This window comes from Anabrus simplex, chromosome 7 (assembly GCF_040414725.1).
Source record: "Anabrus simplex isolate iqAnaSimp1 chromosome 7, ASM4041472v1, whole genome shotgun sequence".
Classification (NCBI taxonomy): Eukaryota; Metazoa; Arthropoda; class Insecta; order Orthoptera; family Tettigoniidae; genus Anabrus; species Anabrus simplex.
Window position 1 is genome coordinate 82,635,069 of NC_090271.1, and position 26,541 is coordinate 82,661,609.

Here is a 26,541-nt window from a genome sequence, read left to right on the forward strand (position 1 = left end):
GATCTAATAACCTGTCTAAACATCTCGCTAGGGATAACCATCTTATGCACACATACTTCAACAACTTCTTTGTTTCTTTTCCATGCATACTTTGAAATTTCTAAAGGCGTCCTTTTCTTTTGGCACTCGTCTCAATGTAATAGAAAAAAATCAACAAGAATCTCATCAATTCTAACTGGTAAAGTTGCAGCACCTTTTTCAGCAGCTAAGTTAATTAGATGGCACTTGCAACCAATACTAAAAATATCCTGATGAGCTTCTTTCGAAACTGCTAGAATGACATTTTTTGTCCAATCGGAACAGGACGATTGTCAGAACAGAATGCCAGACAGTTTTTAATTGGCACTTATTTAATTTCAACTGCGACAATAGCAGCTTTCCTATGCTGCGCCCTGTCGAATCCCCTTCCAATGCTGGTACCAATAAAACAGTACTTTCTCAAGCAGCATCATAAAAAGTAATCATTATGCGATACAACTTTGAATCGGTATCATTGCTTCCATCTGCTGACAAAGAAAATGGACTATTCTTTAAACAAGTAACGATGTCCTGTGTTGCAGTATGTGCCATTTCGTTTAGGACACACGATTTTGTGTGACCACAAACATACTTTTTTGCGATTTGCGACGTAGGAAACATCTTTCTGAACAAAGTTGCTGCATGATCAGCTGCACTCAATGGAATGTTGTGTTCCACTGAAAAAGAAGTAAACAAACAATCAACCTTTATTTCATCGTAAACATTTTCTCCAGCTTTGGCAAAAAAAAAATAATTCTGATTTTCTTCCTCAGATTTCAAATCACTAAGATGTTTAACACACTTTACATGATTAGTCAGGTTGTTTTTGCCACCATGTGCTATGTTAATATCACAAGAGCACACTGTACTAAACGCAAATTTGTCACTTTTTCTCGATTTCAGTATACCCGAGAAACTCAAAGAATAGGTTTACCTAAACACCTGATGATAATTTTTTTTGTAGATTTACTCATGATTATCGATAAACAAGGATCATTAAGACAAAATAAGCAACGAACGCAATGTTACTCCACAACATAACCTCAGCTTTGCAATACGTGGCAATAAATATGAAGCAAATTAAGCGAAAAAACATAATTCTCACGATTTTTTTTTGTAACCACAACATAACCTATGCTTTGTAATTCGTGGTGAAGAACAAACAATTTTTTATACAAGACAGTAAAGGTTATTATAGAACGAATAAATGAACAGAAAAAGCGTACGGCTATCCAAGAGTCAGCCTCTTTCAACACAAACAAATCGATATTGATCGACTGGGATTCAGGACGTACTTCGTATTCCCAGTTGAAGACCTTAACTATCGGATGAATATAAATCAGAGCGATGTATCGAATATTCGAATTATTCAAGGAACGGATAAGGTAGGATTTTTTAAACTGGATTAAATACGGATGTTCGCAGAGCGCACAATTTGAACAAATAATCCGGGAAAAGGTTGTTTCTGGAAACAGATAATCAAGGTTCCACTATATTTAACAAAGAGAATAGAGGAATTACAATACCTTGTTGTAATTACGAGCAAGGTCCAGCATATCATGTACCGTAGATTCATTCAGCTTACAGTGCTCAGCATAATCAGCTAGCATCAGGCCATCCATCCAAGATTTCTTGTGGAGGTTAAGCAGCATCTTCTGCTCCAGCTCATTTTTACGGTAATTGATGCTGATAGAGTAATAATGCCTATTAAGTCCATGGATCAAGGCCTAAAAAAACCAACAGATTTCAATTACACATCCCACAATATCCAGTTTTTACGAGCATAAAGAAAGGATACTATTCACAGAATCAACACACAAGGAACTTCAAACTCAAGAGACATATTATTCTGCAATACAATATACAGGCTAAAAGGAAATACCTTATTTACTCGCATATTAGACCCCTATTTCTTCCACTTTTACAGCCAGAAAAGTAAGGGGGGTGTCCAATATATGATAACCTCAAATTTTGTGCAGTGAACACATGGCTTCTAGGCTATAAGGAGCTATAAATTATACATGTAAACATACTACACTATTCTACACTGAGTTATGCTGGCAATTTTCGTTGGAAGGCAGTATTTCTAAAGGTAAAAACAATAAATGAACACTACTTTTAGGCCTACATATAAAGTAAATATAGTCAGTTTTAGTTACTCATCGCTTCATTCATTTCAGGGCCGATGACCTTCGATGTTAGGCCCCTTAAAACAACAAGCATCATCATCATTCATTTCATATCATTAATTCCTCTGAGTTGCTGTCAGGAAGGGCATATGATCGTAAAAACTTGCTATGAAAATTCATCTTGCTTCATACTCCACCACGCAGAGAAAAAGGATAAGCGTATCATATTATGCAATTATTATTATTTACATTTTATGGCCTTCATTGGACCACTCTAGCCAACTTTATACAAAGAATTTTTCAGTTTCCTGTCGCCCAGTACTTCCTCATTCTCTCAGGCCTTATCTCCCTTTCTTTATTGGAAATCACCCTTCCTATTGTCTGTTTGTTGATCCTGGTTTGCAGTCAGGTTTGCTTGTCTGTGAGTTTCCTGATTTTGTCGGTTTTGTTTCTTGAGTCTTCCACTGTAATTCGTAGTCCATCCATATCTTCCTTGATTTCTGTAACCCACTTAATGTTGCACTTACTATTCCATAATTTTCCTATTATTCTCCTGATGATCCTGTTCTCTGTTGCCCTGATTAGATGTCCAAAAAATGAAATGCGTTTCCTGATTGTGCTCGTTATTGGTTCTATTTCCTTGTAGACTGTTTCATTAGAAGCTAATCTTCAGTGTCCATATTATGCAGTATTGATAGAAAATAACTTAATGGCCAGTCACTTGTCTTTGTCAGTTGAGCAGTAGGCCTACTGCACAGTAAATCTAAGTAAAAATCTAATCATTGCTTTCATTTGAATTATCGTCTTGTGTCGTCAACTTCCCTGCAACCGGCATGTCGTCATTCCAAATGACGTCATCTTAACTTCCATCTCATCAGCCATGCATCGAAAGCATTAGCAGTCCAGTCTTTCTGAAATTTTTAAAAATAGTTTCGTTCCTGACTATAGAGTCCAAACAATCTATTCCCAAATGGTTTCTGGAGAATTTGTGTGTGTAGCAGAAGCCACTCCTCCCAAATAAAGACGTGCTGCAGAAAGCGTGCCCAACTTCCAGCTGATAACAAGCGTACGTTACGAGTTTTACTTCCGAATGTAATACATAGTGACTGGAAGCGTTCTTTGCATAACTACGGTTATTGAAAGCCGAACCCTTATTTTTAAGTATATTTTATGCTTGTTTTCCACATTTATCACATCTGGATATTCCTAAACAGCTGTAAATGAGATAAGAGAGATCACACTGTTAAGGTTAAGTATAGTGCCAGAAGTTCCAAGACGGGAAGATTAAAAATAAACAACAGGTAAGTTTACCGCATTTATGGATATCTACAGGTGTGGCAGTAATGAGTTTTATTATCATAATGTTGAATTTTGTACAATCGTTGTCTCCTTTTTTTTAAATTAACGCATAGCATGTTTTGTTTGGTGTCTCCAAAAATCGTTATAAGTGGGGACGTAAAATTATTATTGGATTGTTTTTATCACGTTTCAAACCTACTTCTAACACAAAAAACCCTATATTGGCCCAAGTTACGAGATATTAAACGATCACTTTGTTAATGAATTTGCCTGCTACATTAATAGCAAAAACTGAAGTAAACTAGTTTCTTCATTCTGAGGTGGTGCAGGTCTTTAGACAGGCTTCCAGTGGAAGGGAATTGCATGTAACATTTTGACTGCATATCAATCTTCCTGCCATTCGTAAATCTCTAGCAATACGGTACCGGAAATCAAACCCAGGCTCCCGAGAACAGCAGCTAATTGTGCTAACCATCATGCCAGCGGACATTCTTAACTACAAAACACAGAAACATATACATGAATGACGCGTGCTTGCAATGTGCGGGTCAAACACTAAATTATTCACCTATATGTGCAATGGCAGCAGAGCTGCAGTAGGCCTACGCTACAAAGGCGGACATTTCTTAAATACGAAACACAGATGTACAGCATGACTTCGACGAGTGTTTCCATTGCGTGGGTCATACAGACGAAACTATTCACAAATTCGTGCAATGTCATCAGAGCTGTAGTAAGACTTGTACCCGCTTCAAAGTGGAACCGTTATTCTTCTCTGACGGATTACGTTGGGGGGTGTGTGTGTGTGTGTGTGTGTGTGTCTAATACGTGAGGGGGTCTAACACATGAATAAATATGGTAGTTCAAAAATAAAAGCAAGACCATAATTCTTTGACATTATTGTAGCATTTGAAGGCACAAATTGGTGGGTAACCATTTGATTATACAGCGATGAAAACCCAATCTAATATGATCACGCAAGCCTAGAAGGTCATATACAGGATGTATGAAAAATCAACAGCAAAATTTCAGGAATTAATTCCTCATATATCACAGTGGTGTCACAATAGTGTACTAGCTGGCCATTGTCTTGGGAGAGGTGTGGTTTCCAAGTGAGGAGCCCAAGCCGCACTGGAGTGAAACAATGGTACTCTTAATATTGAGCTATCTCAACTTACCCAATCTAAAATGTAGGAATTTGAGCTGAAATGCTCAGAGTATAGTATGAAAAAAGATTTCCAAGGCTGATAGTAGAGATAAGATTGATTATTAACTATCAGGCAGATGATAAACTTGCAGCAGATGAAATATTTGAAATATTCTGGCAGTGATTGCATAAGAGAACAATTAATGTATTAAGATTTAGGAAAGTTATTAATTTGATTTTTTAAAAGTTTTATTCTATACACAGGGATTCAGAGACAAGGAAGTGTATGTTGATCAATATACTGTATCCAAGAATGATGAGACCATTTTTTGCCTGAAAAGGCTAGAGAAGGAACCGGTTAAACAATGTAAGATCGAATCGAGCACTTTGTTCAATTCACCTCACTATGCATCTGTCGTAGTCAGTCTGTTGGATAGGAAAGTTAAGCTATGGTGATTAATGATTTTTCTATTTGGTTTATACTGCACTGATGGGATGAATGGATAGGACAGGGCTTGGGATAGGAAAGAAGCGACCATGGCCTTAATTATATTTGCCTGGTGTAAAAATTGAAAACTATCTTCAGGGCTGAGGACAATTTTTTTTTCACAATTCCGCTTTATTTATTACAAGATTTTAGAATCATTCCGTATTGATGGTTTTCCCTTACAAAGGTGAAAAAATGAGTGTATCCTCCTAATTCAATACATCATATATTCCTTCTTAGACGGAATAAAGAAATTCTAACATGTTTCGGCTCGTTTGAACCGCTTTATGTCGCACCGGCGGCGACAATGGGATAAGAAAGGGCTAGGATGGGAAAGGAAGCTAAAGTGGGCTTAATTAAGGTACAGCCCCAGCATTTGCCTGGTGTAAAAATGGGAAACCACGGAAAAATGTCAAAATGCCGAATGAGTCTATGGTACTGAATTTCCTTGTAAGTACTTTCTCAGAAACAACTGAACCTATATATAATGTTTGTCGTGGGTATTCACAGGGTTTATATTGACATAGGAGGTGAATTATATTTTGTTAATAGTTAAAAGTCTAATAAAATATTAAATGCGAGGAACATAAAATACCACACGCTCATCCTATTTTGAGCAACTATACATTTTCAACAGAGGTGCAGAGGTGCCAACCTTTAGAGTGGATTATCAGTATCACCACCCCCCCCCCCCCACAAGAAAATTATCGAGTCAAAAGCTTGCTCCTTCCTTCTCGATAATGACATACCCTTTCCCCTTCCTGACAGCAATCTATTCTTAAATATATCATATTACACAACAACATTTAGTGCGACATAAAGCAAACATCATTATTTTCTTTCTGTTTCGAATAACCCTTTTGAGAGTACGATAAATCAACTTTGGTTACTTTTCTTGGAACTTAACTTTCTTCCTTTCCAAACTTCCTTCATTTTCTGGGAATGTGTTCCTTTTCTCTTGAGTCCATTTTCTTCCAGTTGTTAATTTCTCTCTCTCCTGAAATCCTGCCTTTCGTGTTACTTCTCTGAAACGTGTTCTGTTTTGTAACATATCTATTTTAATTCCAGCGTTTTTCATATCCTTTTCAACGAACCATGTTTGCTTGGATTTGTAACTGTTCAATAAGTTGAAGATTTGTTTAGTTAGTCTATTGTTATTCATTCTATTAATGTGTCCCAAAAAATGAAGTCTTCTTTTCCTCATTATAATTGTCAGTTTTCAATTTTTAAATATAGCTCTCTGTTTGACCGTAGTCTAAATTTGGCATTGTTGTTTCTTAAAGATCCCAGTATTTTTCTCAAAATTCTTTCAACTTTTTCTAATTTTTCAAGATCCCTAATTCTTTTAAGTTTAAGAGTTTCTGCTACATATAAAATTTCTGGCCGGGCCACTGTTACTCTGTTTTACACATTTTATGATTTCATCCATCAATACAATAAACAATAATGGCAACAGTGCACTTCCTTGCTAGAGACTTTTTTTTGTATAAAATGTTTCAGAGTCACCACTCCCCACTTGTACACTGCTTTTACTCTCATGATACATTTTTACCTTGTTAATTAATAATTTTGGTATATTCCTTTTCCGTAGGCATTCACATACACGTTTTCTCTTAACTATATCATAAGCTTTTTCAAAAATCCCAAAATACGAAGATGATTTTCTTGTTCCTTTCCAGATGTTTTTCCATTACTGTTCGCACTGTAGATATCAAGTCTATTGTTGATCTAATCGGTCTAAAGCCATATCGTTCTTCCTGTTTTTTTTTGTTTTTTTTTGTCTATGACTTCCTCCATTATTTTTAGCCTATGTGATAATAGGGTTATTCCCCTATAATTTTCACATTTCTTTCCATTTCCTTTTTTGAACAATGGCACAATGCTTCCTTATTGCCAATCTTCAGGTATCCTTTCATCATTCCATATGGCATTGAGGGCCCTGTATAGCCACTGTAGTTCAATGCTTCCTGCTGCCTTAATCTTATCAGCATTGAATTCATCTTTTCTACTTGCTTTACCTTTGGTCATTGCTTTCACTGCCCTTTCATGTGTTCCAACCATGTTATCGAGTTCTCTTCTTTTTCTCCATCTATTATTTCCATTTTCTTATCTCCTTCTTCCTTCGAGTAGTCATCCACATTATAAATTTATTCAAAATACTTTGCCATCACCTTCTGAACACCCTTTTCGTCATGTACTATGGATCCATCTTCTCTCTCTAATGCCTTGATTTTTTAAAATTTATTATTTTTGATTTTATTACTCTGCATAATAGTTTCTGATTTCCTCGACTATCTTGCTCAATTTTGTAGATAAACTCTCCCCAACTTTTCTCCTTTTCTTCCTTGACACTCCTCTTTACTTGTAAGTTCAATCTTTTGTATTCCACATGTAACCTTTCTACCTCATTCTCATCCCTCTGATACGTTTTTTGCTTTTCCTTATCCATTTATTTTTTCACCTTGTTCCTTTCTTTTATTTCTTTTTTTATTTTGTCGCTCCACCACCGTGTTTCCTTTCCCTTAACCTTTGCTTTTGTTTTTCTGCATACCTCAATGGCTGCTTCTACAAATGTCTGTCTTAATTGTCCCACTCTTCTTCTCCAATTCGTATTTCCATGTTAGGCAACTTCCTTTTTATACAATCTTGGAATACTATAATCTATCAGCTTCATTGCCCGTATTGATAGTATGAGCACACAAGTATAAAGAATGAGAGTTTTACACTTAATCCATACTTTATTATATAAACCGTCTAAAATATTTCAATCACATTAAAACACAGTACTGGTTTCGACCTGTCAATGCTGATGAACCTGCTTATTCAATTCCCAAATCCTGATGTTTAGTTTCTTCTTCACTACAATTTTAGGGATTTTTACTTGTTTTAATTCCACAATTAATAATCTATGATCACCCTCCATACTTTCATTGGGGATTATCTTCGTATACATGGCGTATCTTCCCCATTCTCGGTCTGTTTTATAAAATTTATGAGTGTTCCATACTGTCCATTCCAACTATATCAGCTGATCTTATGGTTATTCCTCTTCATAAACCATGTATTCTTAATCATCAGGTAATTTCTGATACAAAAGTCCAACAGTTTTTCTCCATCTTCATTTCTGATACCCATGTGGGCCCAGAACATTTTTCCAACATTGATTTCACCGAACTTGTGGAAAAATCGTGCATTGAACTGTTTGAGTAAGTTTTTTTTTTTTTTTTTGCTAGGGGCTTTACGTCGCACCGACACAGATAGGTCTTATGGCGACGATGGGATAGGAAAGGCCTAGGAGTTGGAAGGAAGCGGCCGTGGCCTTAATTAAGGTACAGCCCCAGCATTTGCCTGGTGTGAAAATGGGAAACCACGGAAAACCATCTTCAGGGCTGCCGATAGTGGGATTCGAACCTATCTCCCGGATGCAAGCTCACAGCCGCGCGCCTCTACGCGCACGGCCAACTTGCCCGGTTGAGTAAGTTTTGACGGATTACATTTTTTGATCACTTAGTTTCTGAATCTAAAAAATATGGGAGTTTTTTTGAACTGTCCTTCCCCGAATATTAATTGACAAGATATGAAAGTTTTCATTGCGATTTTGATTTTATCTGGATAGAATAACATTCTTTCGAAGAGATCATTTTGTGAGGATGCGTGTGATGTGCACCATTCTGTGGTGGCAAGTGCTATGCGGCGAAACTGGTTTCTTGAAATTTCCCGTTTCATTCACTTTGCTGATAACATGAACCCAAATTTCAATGACAAAATGTGGAGGTTGAAACCTCTGATTGACCTTCTACGTACTCATTTCAGGGGAAAGCTTTCGAGCTGAGGAGCACTTGTCGCATAATGAGTGTATGCTGCATATTTTGGGAGACATTCCTGCAAACAATTTATGAGAGAAAAACCTATTCATTTTCGTTTCAAGGTATGGTGTCTAAACACTCGTCATGGATATCTTGTAGTCTTTGAAGTATACCAAGGAAAAAAATTGTAACGTGAATGCCCAATATGAAGCATAATTTGTGAAGTGCGCAGCCCCCCTTGTAACAATGCTTGGACAATCTTCACCGGATCTGAAAAATTTGCCCTTCAAATTATACTTCTACCATCTCTTTACTGGAATGGGATTGCTAACACATCTTGGTGCATGGGGATATGATGTTACAGGTACACTTCGAGAAAATCACATTCCTAAGGATTGTAATCTGAAATCTTCTGCTATAATGAAGAAAGAACGGAGTACATACGATTACCTAAAGAGCTTCGAGGAAGGTGTTCAGGTTTGCCATTGGGTGGATAATTCAGTAGTAACTGTAGCATCTACACATTACAGAGTGCACCCTAAAAAACAGGCATCTCGTTATGTGAAAGAGAAAAAGGACAGGCTAGAGATGGAAAAGTCTGAGAGTCTGAGCCATACATGATTTCTCAGTACAATATGGGTATGGGAAGTACTGATTGTATAGGTCATAACTTGACATATGTGAAAGTCAGAATACGAGGAAAAAAGTGGTGGTGAGCAATATTTGAATGGCTTGTTGATGTAGGAATGCATAATGCATGGCAGCTAAAACACGTCTGAAGAAGGCATTTTTCACCTTGATTTTCGACGAGCAATTGTCCAGACTTACCTCACACACTACAAAGCTGCTCCCCTGTTCAACAGATCTCATTGTTTTGGACATAATGCAATGCAGGAACTTCAGTACGATGGAATGCATGAGTGGCTTTCTACAATTCCATGAGCGAAGAGAAGAAGATGCGCAACAGAAAATTGCCTTGCTAGGCTTAGAACCCAGTGTACCAAGTACAATATAGGTTTATGTGCAGACTGTCTGACTGATTATCATATGCGCAAAGGTAATAAGTAGTGTGGACTTGCTTTTCAGAACATCTTTGTTAGTGCAGTACTCATATGAACAGGTACATACCGCTGTTATAATTCCTCAGACAGACTGTCTGACTGCCTCACAATGTAATAAGTGATTTGGGTAGCTTGTGATGTTTGGGACATCACTGCATGTATTCAATTATTGAACTAGATAATTAATTGATAAGATGTATATATATGGTTTTAATCATCCATTTTACATCATCATTTCATTTCTTTGTATCGCGGCTGTAATGTATTCTGAACGAACCACATATTGTGAAAAGTATTTCAACATCATTCATATTAATAGCTTGCAGTAAATTTTCCAATAGCCGTTGTGAAGTGACCAGAGGCAGCAGGCTAATTTCAGCCCATTTTCAGGAAATGTACGTCATCAAGGTTATGAGAGACCTAACCCTCTCCACCTTATGAAGAGACAGTTGAAACATTATGAACGCCCACTTTTCGAAGTTCGCTACCTGACGCTTTGATTTTGCAGGAAAGTTCAGCCTATGTGATTGGACGTAATGAAACAACGTGATGGATTCACACCAATACATAGGAGAAGGGATGAGACCTCGAATCTTACTGGACCATGTGATATGGCTGGAGGGAGACTTTTGAACCTATATACTTCGAAGACACGAGCTGGAGAGGACATTCTTACTCTTAGACACAGACACACTCTTGGAAGACACTCTTACTACGATTCTACGTCTGCACATCGGAGAAGATTTTAACTTAGTTCACTTCGCATCTGAGTAGTACCGTAGGATACTACTCAAAAGTTACTCTCATTGGACTTGTTATCTCAATGACGAGGTATAGTCAATGGGAGACTGGTTTTGACTAGTATAGGGAAGGAGAGCTTTTATTATGAATTTAGTTACGCTACTGTTCCGTAATACGGAAGAATACAAGTGTATTCTCTCCATGAACATAACCCATGGTGGTTTTGCATTTAAAATTAGGACTCATTACGACTTTATGTACGGAATACAGTAGGAAGTGTTCAGGCAGGAAAGTCATATTACAGCTAGAGAAGTACATGAAACCAGAGGAGAAAAGGAGAAAGTCATGGATGACAGATGAAATACTGAACCTAATGGAGAAAAGATGAGTCAATAAAGGAAAACCTGCAGAATACAGAAAGATAAATGCAGACATCAGAAGAAAGATCAGGGAGGCAAAAGAAAAAGTGGAGCAATGTGAGGAGATTGAGTTATATCAAAGTAGGTATGACAGCTTCAATGTACACAGGAAAGTAAGAGAAGTAACAGGGAAATTCAGGAATGGCACTGGTGGAAAGTTAATGGATGAAGATAAACCAAGCAGCAGCTTTCAATACAAACGTTGATTTACGCCCCTTTCAATCATCCTTATCAAATACATTAGTTCAACGAACGGTCCTCGACATCTATAAGAACATAAATTTTCAATAGCATTCGCCGAGGTCACATGACAACAAGCATTTAAATTTCTTGAAGACCAACATTTATCCTGTTATAAGTTCAATCATCAAATTGACGATAAATTTGAATCTTTATAGACTCTTATCCACAAGGGATAAATAACTTTTTTAGCAGATCTCATTGCCAAGAAAATCCTCAAATTTAGCTCCTAAGATTGATTTTCACGTCTTTCTAGGATTTTGGACATAATATATATATTATTTATTTTACATTTTAGTACTCTCTCTTCCATAATTTTAATGTATCTTCCTATTAAGCACATGTAATTAAGCCATGTATACAAAGATTTTATATTTTATGATTTTTCTAATAGAATAAGTTTTAAGTTTGTCAAAAATGTTCTAATAGTTCTTAAGTCTTTATTTACGTAAATAACAATTATTTGAGATTCAGATTTGGCTGATGATGCTCTGTAAGGGAGCGAAACATGTCTCATATATAACTTTTTAACTAATGAAGTTATTTTAAATGTAACAACATTATAATGTATTGAACAGGTGGATTCATAATAAAACTTTATTATTGTATATCAACAGATTTCAATACGGATTAAACATGAGATTAGTCACTTGCAATGAAATAGCCAACCAGGCTAATACAAACAAAAAGAATAGATATCTGAATCTCAAAATCAAAATCAGTAAGATATCCAAAGATATTTGGTTCTTGAAAGAATGTTTGAAATGTAAATTAGTACCTAGGTTTTTAAAATCTATACAAAGAAAAAACGTATCTAATTCAAAGGTAGCAGATACTCAAAACAAAATAAATGAGATCTGGCTGAAAAGTGAAATTAAAGCTCTATATAGGAAGAAATCATTTTTGAACTTGCAATTATATCGTACACACTTGGAAATTGCACAAGAATTATCCCCTTTAGAATGGAACTCTATCCAAAATCATATAACAGAGAAACTTGCAGACGTTTTAGACAAGAAACAAAAAACCCTAGATAACAAACTTACACTCTTAAAAGAAAACAAACCAAATCATAACAAATCTAACAATAGAGCAAATAATCCTAATTCTAACCTTAAAAACATTCCCACCACTATCAATCTCTCAAACACAAACTTCACTGATAATGAAATGAACCTATTAGATAAAGGTTCAAAATTTAATTGGCCTAAATCTCAAGAAGTAGAAGACGTAATCAATGTAGTAGCAGAAGTTGAATCAAACTTGAAAAAATTAACACCAGATATACAAAACGACATCAGATTTGAAGTTAAAAAGAAGCTCCCGGCTTTCGTAAGGGAAATAAACAAAAGTTCTAATCCCACTCTCATAACAGAAATAATGACACTAAAAACAAAACTAAACAAAAATAATGTAGTTGTTACCAAAGCAGACAAAGGTGAAACCACAGTCCTCTTAAATAAAAATGACTATATTGAAAAAACAGAAGAATTCTTTTCAGACAAAACCTATACTGTCGTAAACCAGGATCCCATAAATAAGATTCAACGGAATCTAAAAATTATCCTCAAGAATTCTACTTTTTTATTTAATGAACAAGAACACCAAAAAATGATAAATATGAATCCAAAGTTACCAACAGCTAGGGCATTGCCCAAATTACATAAACCCAACGTACCCATACGTCCTATAATAAACAGTAGAAATATTCCCACGTATAAAACATCCAAATTTATACACTATTTCCTAAAAAGACATTACAAATTTAACAACAAATCGACAATCAAAAATTCAATAGAATTTTGTAATAAACTAGGAAAATTCAATTTACAACCACAACATAAAATGGTTTCATTCGACGTAACCAACATGTATCCAAATATACCGGTTAAAGAAACCATCAATATCATCAAACACAATCTCCTTACATACAGTAAATTAAGTAGATGTGAAATAGATGAATTCGTAAACCTACTGAAATTTGTATTAAACAATAATTACTTCACATTTAATAAAAAGATTTACCATCAAACATGCCTAGCAATGGGAGATCCCACGTCGGGCATACTGGCAGACATATATATGGATCATTTGGAGCAAAACAAAATAAACACAAAAATAAATGGACTTTGCCTTTGGATCAGGTATGTAGAGACGACACCTTTGTCATAATAGATAGCCAAAAAAATGATAGTGAAAAAATCTTAAGTTTCTTAAATAATATTGACCCAAATATAAAATTCACGAAAGAAGATGAAACTAACAACTCAATAAACTTCCTGGATATTAATGTAACACGAATAAGAGATAGATTTGAATTTAAAATATTTAGAAAACCATCATACGCTCCTCTAACGATAAAAAATGATTCTCTTCACCCAAAATCACATAAACAGGCGGCTTTTTACAGTTTAGTTTATAGAGCTTTCAAAATCCCCTTTCAGAGAGTAACTTAAAAAAGGAACTCAATTTTATAAAAGATCTGGCCTCAATTAATGGATATAAAATAACTATAGTCAATCGGATCATCAATAAAGTAAAACAAAAGTTAGTAACTAATCTTACTCCTGAAAAAACTAAGCAGTCCAAATTTGCAACATTTACATTCACCAATCCAGCCATTTTTCAAATAACTAATCCTATCAAAAAAACGAGATGTGAATGTAGCATTCAAAACACAAAATACTAACAGAAACATTTTTTTCAACCACAATAGTATAAATTCCAACAAGAACCCTTATCTAAGTTCTGGCATCTATAGATTAACATGTGTAGAATGTAAATGTTCATATGTTGGCCAAACTGGCCGTAACTTTCTCACAAGATACTTAGAACACGTTAATGCTACAAAGCACAACAAACATTCTGCGATGAGTGCTCACATGAGAGAGTCAGGCCACCAATTTACAACCATAGCGAAAGACCTAAAAATTATAAAGAAGATAGAAAAAGGTAAACTAATGACAGAATTAGAAAATATTTATATCCACTTAGACCAGTATTTCAATAAGGAAAAAAATTTAAATGACGAAATTGAAATAAGAAATCCGTTACACGAACAATTACCGAAACTCTTAAAGACGCTTAATCTAGAAAAAAGTAATTTTGCCAAAGTTTTCATTCCCAAAACAACTAATAATCATCCAACATTAAAGAACCCAACCCCTCCCTGCGCTCCTACTAGACATTCCCCTTCCAAAACCACACCCACAAACATTTCTCCTCCTACCCCTACTCCCTCCCCTCAACCCCCACCACCTCACTCTTACAACACAAGGAGTAGACACAGAACTGACAGTCACCACATAACCTCGGACAACACCAAACCGACAAACAGCAATTGGAGGGGTAAGTGAAGTTTCTAGAAGCACACTCTTAACTAGCAACACAAATTCCGATTACTTACAAGATTCCTTTTCTTGTTATAGACATTCAACAAGATAAACCAAGCAGCAGCTTTCAATACAAACGTTGATTTACGTCCCTTTCAATCATCCTTATCAAATCCATTAGTTCAACGAACAGTCCTCGACATCTATAAGAACATATCTTTTCAACAGCATTCGCCGAGGTCACATGACAACAAGCATTTAAATTTCTTGAAGACCAACATTTATCCTGTTATAAGTTCAATCATCAAATTGACGATAAATTTGAATCTTTATAGACTCTTATCCACAAGGGATAAATAACTTTTTTAGCAGATCTCATTGCCAAGAAAATCCTCAAATTTAGCTCCTAAGATTGATTTTCACGTCTTTCTAGGATTTTGGACATAATATATATATTATTTATTTTATATTTTAGTACTCTCTCTTCCATAATTTTAATGTATCTTCCTATTAAGCACATGTAATTAAGCCATGTATACAAAGATTTTATATTTTATGATTTTTCTAATAGAATAAGTTTTAAGTTTGTCAAAAATGTTCTAATAGTTCTTAAGTCTTTATTTACGTAAATAACAATTATTTGAGATTCAGATTTGGCTGATGATGCTCTGTAAGGGAGCGAAACATGTCCCATATGTAACTTTTTAACTAATGAAGTTATTTTAAATGTAACAACATTATAATGTATTAAACAGGTGGATTCATAATAAAACTTTATTATTGTATATTAATGGATGAAGCCGGGAACTTGATGGTGGATTTAGAAGACAGGAAAAAGATCTGGAAAAAATATATAGAAGATTTATTTCATGACACTAGATGTGCTTTTACACAAAATACAAATGAAATAAGCGGCACAGATATATTAGAAGAAGAAGTTCAAACAGCCATCAATCAGATGAAGGACGGAAAGGCAGTGGGACCAGATAAAGTAGAAGCAGAGTTCTTAAAACGGATTGATGAACATCATGTAAAATGGTTGACCAAAATTTTCAAACGAATTTATGTATCCGGGAATATTCCATCGGAATGGCTCAAATCAGAGTTCATCACCTTGCCAAAAAAGCAAAACGCAAACCAATGTGGAGATTACCGCACAATAAGCTTGATGAGTCATCTCTTGAAAGTGTTCTTAAGAGTGAAATACAGAAGAATATACAGACTGTGTGAAGATCAGATAGCCCCTAATCAATTTGGGTTTATTAAAGCAGTAGGTACGAGAGAAGCTTTGTTCAGTGTGCAGGTCCTCTTTCAGAGATGTAGAGATGTAAATAAGAATGTATTTGCTTGTTTAATAGACTACCAGAAAGCCTTTGACTGTGTAAAACATGAAAAATTGATGGATATTTTGAGAAATATTGGAATGGAGGAAAGAGATCTGCGAATCATCAAGACGCTGTACTGGAATCAAACAGCGGTGTTGTGTGTTGTAGGAGGACACACTGAAGCAGTCAAAATCCTGAGAGGAGTGAGGCAAGGATGTATCTTGTCACCTATACTATTTAATTTGTATTCAGAATACATATTTAGAGAAGCCTTGGAAGATAAAGAAGAAGGAATTTTGATAAATGGAGTGAGATTAAACAACATCCGGGATGCTGATGATACAATTGTAGTTGCTGATACTATCCAAGTGCTACAATCACTAATGGATAGAACTGTAAGAGTCAGCAGCCAATACGGGCTTGTAATAAACACCGCAAAGACAAAACTCACGGTTATAAGTAAGGAAAATATTTCCGGAATAAACTTGGTTATAAATCAAAAGAGTATAGAAAGGGTAAAACAATATACATACCTTGGAACCATAATAAATGAAGACGGATTGCTCACAAGAAGTCAAGGTACGCATTGGAAAAGCAAGAAATGTGTTCCAGAAAATGAGTAATGTGTTTAAAAGCCACAATCTAACTTTAGGGACTAAAATCAGACTTCTGCACTGTTATGTATTTTCTGTTATTTTATATGGTGTAGAGACATGGACCTTAAATAAAAACACAGAGAAGAAGCTGGAGGCCTTTGAAACATGGCTTTATAGGCGGATCCTGAGAATATCTTGGACCCAGAGAATTACAAACGTGGAAGTAATGAGAAGGATGAACACAACACCTCAGTTGATCAAGATAGTGAAATGCCGAAAGCTGCAGTATCTGGGACATATAATGCGCAACACAGATAGATACAACCTACTCCAAAAAATACTCCAGGGGAAAATCAACAGCAAAAGAGGTCCTGGAAGAAGAAGAATATCTTGGCTTGACAATCTTAGAGGCTGGAGCAATATGTCATCAGTTGAACTGTTCCGCACTGCCACAAACAAGACAAAAATAGCCATCATGATCGCCAACATCTGAAACGGATAGGCACCGAAAGAAGAAGAATAAGATTAAGTATTATGCACGAAGCAGAAGTACGACTGGAATCCAACAACAGATGACGCAGCCGGTACGAGAGATCCATCCATCATCAGCTTCAAGATAACAGAGTCTTCAAATGGTGAGCTAATGGCATAAGTTACTGCAAGTCTTCGCGCAACAGTTCATTTTCTTAGAGTTCATCCAATTTTTATTTTGCTTCCGTAAGTTCAGATTTCGTTAATACGCCGTTACGTCACGTTTTTCATCCTAATAAATAACTGTTTTAATTAGTAATTTCTGAAATTATTATTAATGATCCTTAAATTCCAAGTTAGTGTACTTAATGATTTGTGTTCCGTCACCCCAGCCCTGGGAGTTTTGTGAGTCTCATTACGTATTATTATTATTATTATTATTATTATTATTATTAATAATAATTATCAACTTTCGTTTTCAAGCCATAAGCTTGAAGGCTGGCGCCCATGGGATATTGTTTATGGAGAAACAATGAGATATCATTTATTTATATTAATATGAAAGTGACCTGCCACGTTATAATTGTGTCACACATCTGTGGGCAGAGTGGGTACGTCACAAGCTTGAATTTAGCACTATTATTTAAAATATAAATTCTTTTCCTCATACAATTAACCCTGACAGTAACACGTCTATAAATATCGCTTAAGTTACACCACACGTCGAAGACGTGCCACTCAAAGCCTATTATTTAAAGTTATGCTTCAGTAGGCGTTATGCTCTAGAAACAGTTCGCACCAACTGCAAGTTTTATTGAATTCGATCATTTTATAATTTACAAAGAAATGGAACGACTGAAAAAGTAAAAGAATTGTTTCAGCTAGCATATCTATATTACCATATGATATTGAACAATTTAAAAACTTTTGTGACTGCAATAAAAAGTCTGAATTTGATATAGGCAAACGAGAAAAAACGTGCTAGATGGCGTTCATTCGCATGGCACGTCAGAAAGGCGTAAGGTGTAATTTTCAGTGTTAAGAACTCAGGTCATTTACAACCCCTATAAAATCACACCTAGCACCAAACATCAAACATCTAGGTATTTTTTAATAGTTCTGGAACAAGATTATTTTTGTTTAAACTTGTATACTGATGATTTACAAACAACAGTATCGGATGAAAGCATTCCAATAAGCCAAATGAGGAATAACATCCAAATTCCCATATATGAAACAAAAGACAGCACTACTGCCCAGCGTGCCATATATGGCACAGGCCTTTTCTCGGAAGTTACATGTCGAATAAATAAAATTAAAAGCCTTTTCTGGATCTTCATAAGCATATATTCCAACGCTAAAAATTACAAGTTGATTCGCAAAAAATAAAATCTTTGGCGGATCAAGGTTAATGACATTTTTGTCTTCTGAGCCATAACCGATTCCAGTGTAAATGTGTTTAATGAAGGCTTGAATTCTATCTCATTATTTCTATCAACTGTCACGTAAACTTAATACTGCAAATACAACATTACTTATGGTTAGTGGAAAAGAGCAGAGCACACGGAATTTTACAACGTGTATGGGTACCAAAAGGAAGTGACGATGGAATAAGTATAGAAAAATAGAATAGAATACTTCAATTTCCTAGTTCCGGATCGCCTGAAACTGGGGAGAAAGCACTCCTTTATTGCAATTCATTCAAGTTTTAATTTAGCTTTTGGAAACACACTGCACAAAAATTTATGGTCTATATACATAGCGCCGATTGTAGAAACGGTGTTTAGACGATGTTGACGGTTAAACAATGCCTAAGTATGGCTGCTGCAATGCAGAGACGTTATTTATCACTTAGACACTGTCTAAAACCAATGTTTAACTGGCCATGTTTAAACACTGTTTAACCTCAAATGAGAGGAGTGAATCACAATCAGAGGTTATGTACCATGAAACATGTAATTTGTATTATCATGCTGAGATGATTTCTGGAAGGAAGGTTAGTCTGACAGCCACTCTGTATGTCACCCCCTGCGAAATCGCAGCAATGCGTTTGAAATGTACGGGGAGATAGAGCTTAAAATAAGATTTTGCTTTTCAAGAGACTTGTTTCTTGAGACTGACAAAGAGACAGTCCGGTAACTGTCAACTTGAATACAATTCTTGGCAACCGATATATTTTATTATACATGGGGTAATTTCCACGGAATTATAGGTCACTTCGACTACATACATGACAGAATTACTTGTCCCAATCGTCAGAGGGCTGTCATACACATCAACCGGGAGGGACTCACTTATATTTACTGCCAAGTAAACACACATAATAGTGAAAACTAAAGAGTAGGTTTTATGTGGTTTTTATATATATAATCATCGTGCTAATTCAGATAAGTTTACGGCAACTATGAGATAAGCAAGTGGTGGTGATTACTGTTTAAAGAGGAGGACTGGGGAAGAAGAGTGATGGCCATAATAATAGCCCTAGTGTTTGCCTGGTGTAAAAATAGGGGAACTACGGAAAACAGTCTTCAGGGCTGCCGATGATGTATTTTGAACCTGCGATCTCCAGAATGCAAGCTACATCTATATGGCACGTACAACACATTTCAGTTACACTTTAGTATTGTTTCATCTTCCCTTCGTCGAAGCAATTTACGAGCCGATTACACTGTAACAACGCTATAATCAAAGCTACACTTCCCCGTCCGGTGGCGCGTTGCTTTGTGTTGGTAATATTATGAGATTTAATTTCCGCCAAAAGCGATATTCTTATCTGTGGGCAAGTCATGCTCATGCTTAGCCATATTTCAGTAATGTGTAGGAAGACAAACAGCTGACTGGCGTTTGGCATGCGACCAATGAATTTCATTGGTTGCGACAAGCAAAGAGTTGCATGAAAGATACTTCTATCTCAATTTTCAAACCCATACTGAAACTTTAAAGGAAGTCTAGTTAAACACCGGCTGAACATTGTTAATGCAATGGAAGATCGTGCTCGATTTAGACGTTTTCTAAGGTTTAAAACTAGTCATCGTTTCTGCAATCGGCCTATATAGTCTAAATTCATGCATTACATTTTCTTCTTATAATTACAGTAAATAGAAAGATGGATGGATGATCCGCCTAGTCAGTTCTATGTTTTAAAAATTTTATTTTTACATTTCACATTTACATTATGTCTCGTACATGTTTCGAGAAAATGCACATTCTCTTCTTCAGCTAATTAGGTTAAAATTTGTGAATTACAATAAGAGCTAATAAAAATGCCCCCCCCCCCGCTAAGAAAGCTGAAACTGTGACAAGTACAATATAACACACTCAAAACTGATGAATAGTGGCATGGAATTAAATTCCATCTTGTCATCTCAATATAAACACAGTAGGATGATGTGTATGTGGATAAAATGTTGAGCACTGAGCACTGTTGCGATGTGATGTCACTGTGTCCTTATTGATCCAATACTCCCTTATAAAATTCAAGTAGGATGATATTAAGAATACTATAAAATGATGTAAAACCAAGATGTTAAGACGATACCCTCAGTTAATAGGTGTTTATGCAGCCAGGTTGATATGAACTTTTTATTATAATCTATTAGCTTTATTATCCGTATTGATGATTCTAGTAATCGCAAATATAAAGACAGGAACTTTCCGTATCATCAATACATTGATTCCTTGTAAGGTACTTAAAACATTCTAATACAACAGTACCGGTTTCGACCCTATTTGTGGGTCATTTTCAGCTGCTGAAGAACCTATCGTCTTAATAATAACAACATACAATGCTAAAACAATACTTATCTTAATTATGAATGATTAATGCTAACTTATAATGATGTGTTGTAGTAATAAAATATACTTGAAAGAGTAGTTCTGAATGTCTAAATTGTTCACCAGTTCGTTATTACACTGATCTTGATGTTCACTCATATACTCATTCATTCAAACTAGTGTAGCAATGTTGACTCACTTATTTTAATTTAAAAACGTCTCAATGTTGAGTTAATAAGACATTACTTTATACTAATTGTGAATGACTAATGCTAAAATACAATGCTGTGTTGTGATAAAATATGCTTGAAAGGGTAGCTTTGACAGTCTGGTATGTTCATCAGTCCGTTAAGACACTGTTCTCGACGTTCACACATATACTCATTCATTCAATCCATTGTTGTAATGTTAACATACTTATTTTAAATTAAAAATATCTTAGCGTTGAGTTATTCGGTACTGTATTTTCCATTGGAATGGAACGAGAGTATGAAGAGGGGAACATTCGCACCTCAGTTAATGGGACATCAAACCCAACAACTTGATCCTAAGTCAAGCTTAAGGAGACTTTAAACTCATTGTTAAAAACACATGACTCGCGCCTATCTGGTTGCACAAGCTCATCAACATACATCATTATTCAATACCAAATCCCCTACTGACTTTTTTATATTGAGATCATAACCTAATTAGCTGAAAAAGAGAATGTGCATGTTCTTGAAACATGTACTAGATATAATGTAAATATAAATATTTTAACACATAGTATTGACTAGGCAGATCATTCATTCATCTCTCTATTTACTGCGATTAAGTATTACGGACCCAATACTGGCCATTATGGTCAAGATTATTAACTCTTATAATTATGGAACTATTACTACACTAAATATAATTTATTTTGTCTCCTAGACATTAACAATGTTATATTGTCTAGGACAACACGTATTTTCCCTTTCCTTAGCTTACTGAATGCTTACTTTTGTGTCACAAGTTTTTTGGATTATCCTACCATTAACAACATACCTTACATAATGGCTGAATTAAGAATAGAAGATAATGACAAGGCAATACAACAATTTATATATTACTACATTTGTTATTATATTTAACATAGTAGGTAGAGAATTCTCTCTCTATTTACAGTATATTTTATATTCACTTTCCAAATATATCACTTTCAGTGCTTCGGTTGACCTACAAATTCTTAATAGAAGTGCTTCTTCCATTTCTTCTTCACAGAGTAGACACTGATTTTCGTTATTTCTCTCTCTCTCTCTGACCTTTATTTTTATATATTCCCATTAGCCACCACACAAATCCTCTCACTTCTCTGTTAGGAAGGCTTTCTCTCTCTATTGCCATGATGGAATGAGTATCAATGCCAATTCACAAACTTTAACACGAGGAGGGTTTAACAGAAATGCTTGATTCCATAGAAAATAATTTTATTTGTAGTAATGTCAGCTTTTCCGTATTAATATCCCCTTTGGCCGTAATGCCGTAAACATGAGGCGACATCTATAATAATTATGGACAATCCGTAATAATTGGCACCTCGGCAGGTTCATCAGCCAGTTGTGGTCTCGCAAATCGTGTGTTAGTTATGGATTTAAACCACAACAACAGGTTAAATTCAAACATTAAATCCGGTCTTTAATAATATTCCCAAAGAAGTTACACAGGACAACTTTCCCATGGTGCCAGAGAAACTTCAATATATATATTTTTTAAAGTTATGATGTAAATGGTCCATTTCAAACTGTCCCAGGGGCACTTAACTTCAAAGCATGGGCTGGCAACCACAAGGTCCCTAGCAGAGTCCTGACATTGCTTCCACTTACTTGTGCCAGGCGTCCCACTTTCATCCATCCGACTGATTAGTGTCAATAGAGGATGGGTTGCCTAGTAGTACTTCCTCTTAAAAAAAAAAAAAAAAAAAATCACCATCAACACTACAAAAACCAAACATTGAGAAAATCTGAACTAACTGGAACTCACTACATTATTTCTGCAGATATTAATATGGCAGAAGACTATATTCCTTATGCAATGTGTCCTGCAAACAGAAATGTGCTAGCAAGGTCAAACATTCCAAATACACTCACTGTGTGTGTGTAAATATGGTGTGGGTTACTGTAGTCACGTCCTAGTTCGTGAACCATGAGCAACGGCTGAGTGGCCTAGTAAGTGCTCCTGAAAGTCGGGATACCAGTTGTTATGGAATGGGAGTGGGTATCTCGGACATATTCTGAGTCAAGGCCCTGCTTGTGCTCACGCGGCTAGGACTATACAATTCACCGGTGGTCCACAACCCGTTAGAGGAGAGATCCTCACTTGGACTATGTGCAACTAGGGTAGCATCCTGCTTCATGAATTTACCGAGCTCAGAACATTTTAAGCAAGCCTCGGACCTATGGGAGTAACGGAGTCCCACTCCCATTTGGCAGGCAAGGGACTCCTTGGAAACAACTTGGCGAACAAAATGGAATTCGATGGGGAGCTATCAATATTAATGGGGCTTATGGGAGAAAGAAAGAACTGGCTGAGTCAGCAAAGAGGATGCATCTGGATGTGCTAGGGTAAGTGATATTCGGGTACGGTGAGATAACGAGGGATAGGAGATTATAAAGTGTACATGACGGGTGTTAGAAAGGGAAGGGCAGAGTCTGGGGTAGGGCTCTTTATCAGGAAAACCAATGCACACAACATAATTTCTGTTAGGCACCTAAATGAGCGAATGATGTGGGTAGATTTGTCAGTTGGAGGAATCAGGACTAGAATTGTCTCCGTGTATTCACCATGTGAGGGTGCACATGAGGATGAAGTTCACAAATTTTATGAAGCATTGAGTGATATCGTGGTCAGGGTCAACAGCAAGGACAGAATAGTGCTAATGAGCGATTTCAATGCGAGAGTTGGGAATAGAACTGAAGGATACAAAAGGGTGATTGGTAAATGTGGGGAAGATTTGGAAGCTAATGGGAATGGGAAGCGTTTGCTGGACTTCTGTGCTAGTATGTGTTTAGCAGTTACGAATACAGTCTTGCCTAAGCCACGGACGAGTGAGGTCGCATTGAGTGGAGGGTCCCGGGAGTGGGAGGTGTGGGTGAAAGTGCCGAGTGCAGGAAGGTTGTGGAGAAGTATGCCGACAATGATTGGTGTAGAGCAGTACAGGGCGACGGTAGGAAGATGGCAGGGAAGAATGAAGAAGAAATGAAATTAGGAGGGTGTAAAATGGATTTGGAGAGAAAAGGTGAACTATTGCTATCAGCGGCGGTGATTATAATTTTGCTATGCATTGGGGGGGGGAGCTGAACCCAGGCCCGACCTCTAGGAGAAATGAGGAAAGGGAAAATATGGACGCATTCAAAAGAGCCGTAAAAGAGGTGGTGGAAGAAGTTGGCCCTTTTGAGCAAATTTAAAATATGATTAAAGAACAAATCAGGGAGTTTGGAAAAATGGAGGTATGGTTAAGAGAAAAAACGGAAGTTATAACAGCACTAGTGAGACATAACTCCGAAGCAGTTGTAACATTAAGGAAAAAAATAGGACGATTAGAAGAGGAGAACTTGAAGCTGAAAGTTGAAGTGGAAGCCAATACTTTATATCGAAGAAAGAAGTGCTTATTTATATATGGTGTGCCTGAGGAGTTGAGAGAAGACAAAGTACTTACAACTTATAAAGTAGTGGACTTAATACAGGGGAAATTGAAACTTAACTTTAGTGAAGTAGATATAGACGATGTGCAGAGGGTGGGAAAAATTAGGGGCAACAGGCCTATCAAACTAGAACCGTTTTCTACGTTGATGGCTGATGCTGTGATAAGAAATGCGAGTAATGTGCAGAGAGAGAAAATATGGATCAAGAGAGACGTGGGACGGGAGGTGATTAGGAACGAGAAAATACTCAGAAAACACAAGATTCGTGCAATAAATCAAGGGTTGAGAGCAACTATTAAAGGGCAAGAACTAGTGGTAGCAGGCAGAAATTGGAAGAGAATCTGGTCTGTAAATAGATTGATTGACTTAGACAGGAGGATAAAAGAAGACGAAGAAAAAGTGAGTAGTGCAATGAAAGGTGGGGAAGTGAGGCGAGATATCAGTAACAGTGTGCAGTGTGAAGAGGGTCAGCGAGAGGTGCCAAGTGAAAATGTGATCATAAACAGTGAAGAAGCCCAGGGAGAGGTGCCAAGTGAAAAGGTAACCATAAGCAGTGAAGAAGAAAGGCAGGGGAGTGAAAGCAGCGAAGTAAGAGAAGCGCAGGGTAAAAAGGTGACGTCAGAGGCAACCAGGGGGTGTCTCAATCTGAGTTGGGATAGAGGCATGGGCAGAAGGCTGGCAAACGAACAGAGTTGGAGCAGAGGGAGAAATAGAGACTTAACGGTCATGTGGGGAGCTACGAAAAGTAATGAGGGTATTGTAACAAGAAGCAAAGACAATAATAAAGTGAGTAAGTAAGTAATTAAGAGATGGAGGTGGTGTTTGTGGAGTTGGAAGTTACGATGGTATTTATTTGTGGAGGCTGAAATGTGGTGATGGAGAAGTGGTATGTAAGTTATGATGTGTTATATGAGGTGGAGTTGGTGTTATATTGCTGAAATGAGGTGTTGGAAGTTATTAAGGGCTAGGTATTTATGATTATGTGTTATGATTAAGTTAGGAGGTGTTATATTGTGGAAATGTGGTGTTGGAGAAGTGGTGATATAAGATGGTGGATGGCAGAAGGTGAGTGTTATTGTCGAAGAAGTAGAGGTGGTATAAATATGGTCTTGGAAAGGGTGGAGATGGATAAGTTATTGAGGGCTATTGCTGAAATGTGGTATTGGAGAAGTGGTGGTATAAGATGGTTGAAATGTGGTGATGGAGAAGTGATAGGTAGAGTTATTGAGGGCTTGGTGTTTATGTGTTATGATTAAAGTTATGATGTGTCATATTGCTGAAATGAGGTGTTGGAGAAGTGGTGGTATAAAATGGTTGAAGTTATTGAGGACTATTGTTGAAATGTGGGGAGAAGTGGTGTTATTTTGCAAATTTTAGAGTTTGTAAATTTTGATTTGGTGGTGTATCTGAAATGGAAACTGTGTCGAGTACTTAGTTAAGTATGTGGAGTTGGGTAATGATTTGGGATTGCATGAAGGCAAGGTCTTTGTTTGTGTTAGAGTTGGTTGGAATGCAAGTGCTGAAATGCTAAGTGTTGTTGTTTGGAGTATTGATTAGGTGTGCTAGTGCTGAAATGCTGAGTGGTGGTGTTTAGAGTATTGATTAGGTGTAGGTCAGGAGCAATAATGTGACGCAAGTGCAGTGGGCAATAAGGACACTTGATGAGTATGTTTGAACATTGAGTAAGTGACTGCTACAGCTAATGACTGCTAGGAATAATGCTATCATATATATTATTATTATTATCTATATTATTATTATTATCTTTATTATTATTATTTCTCTCTTGATTCTGGGGTTTTAATTCAACGGAATGAGGGGCATGGCACGAGGTTCTGAGGATGACTGCTGTGGTGACTCTATTTTGGGGGTTGTATGTTTCCGGAGTATCCAACGAACCTTGTGGCATGCCCAGGGGATACGGTAATTTCGTTCCTTACTCTTTTTTGTGATAGGAATTGTCCATTATTATTATTATTATTATTATTATTATTATTATTGAGATTTGATTATTCTATTTATTGTTGTGAACGT

At 36.4% G+C, this 26,541-nt stretch overlaps 1 protein-coding gene across 1 annotated transcript in view; it reads right to left on the reverse strand.

Annotated features, from left to right (window-relative positions):
* Nucleotides 1–26,541, reverse strand: part of Rpn11 (regulatory particle non-ATPase 11) — a 148,685-nt gene that overhangs the window by 25,306 nt on the left and 96,838 nt on the right. Inside the window, exon 5 of the mRNA XM_067151185.2 lies at nucleotides 1,545–1,745. Coding sequence (XP_067007286.1) covers nucleotides 1,545–1,745 — 201 coding nt within the window. The remainder of the gene's footprint in view (nucleotides 1–1,544; nucleotides 1,746–26,541) is intronic.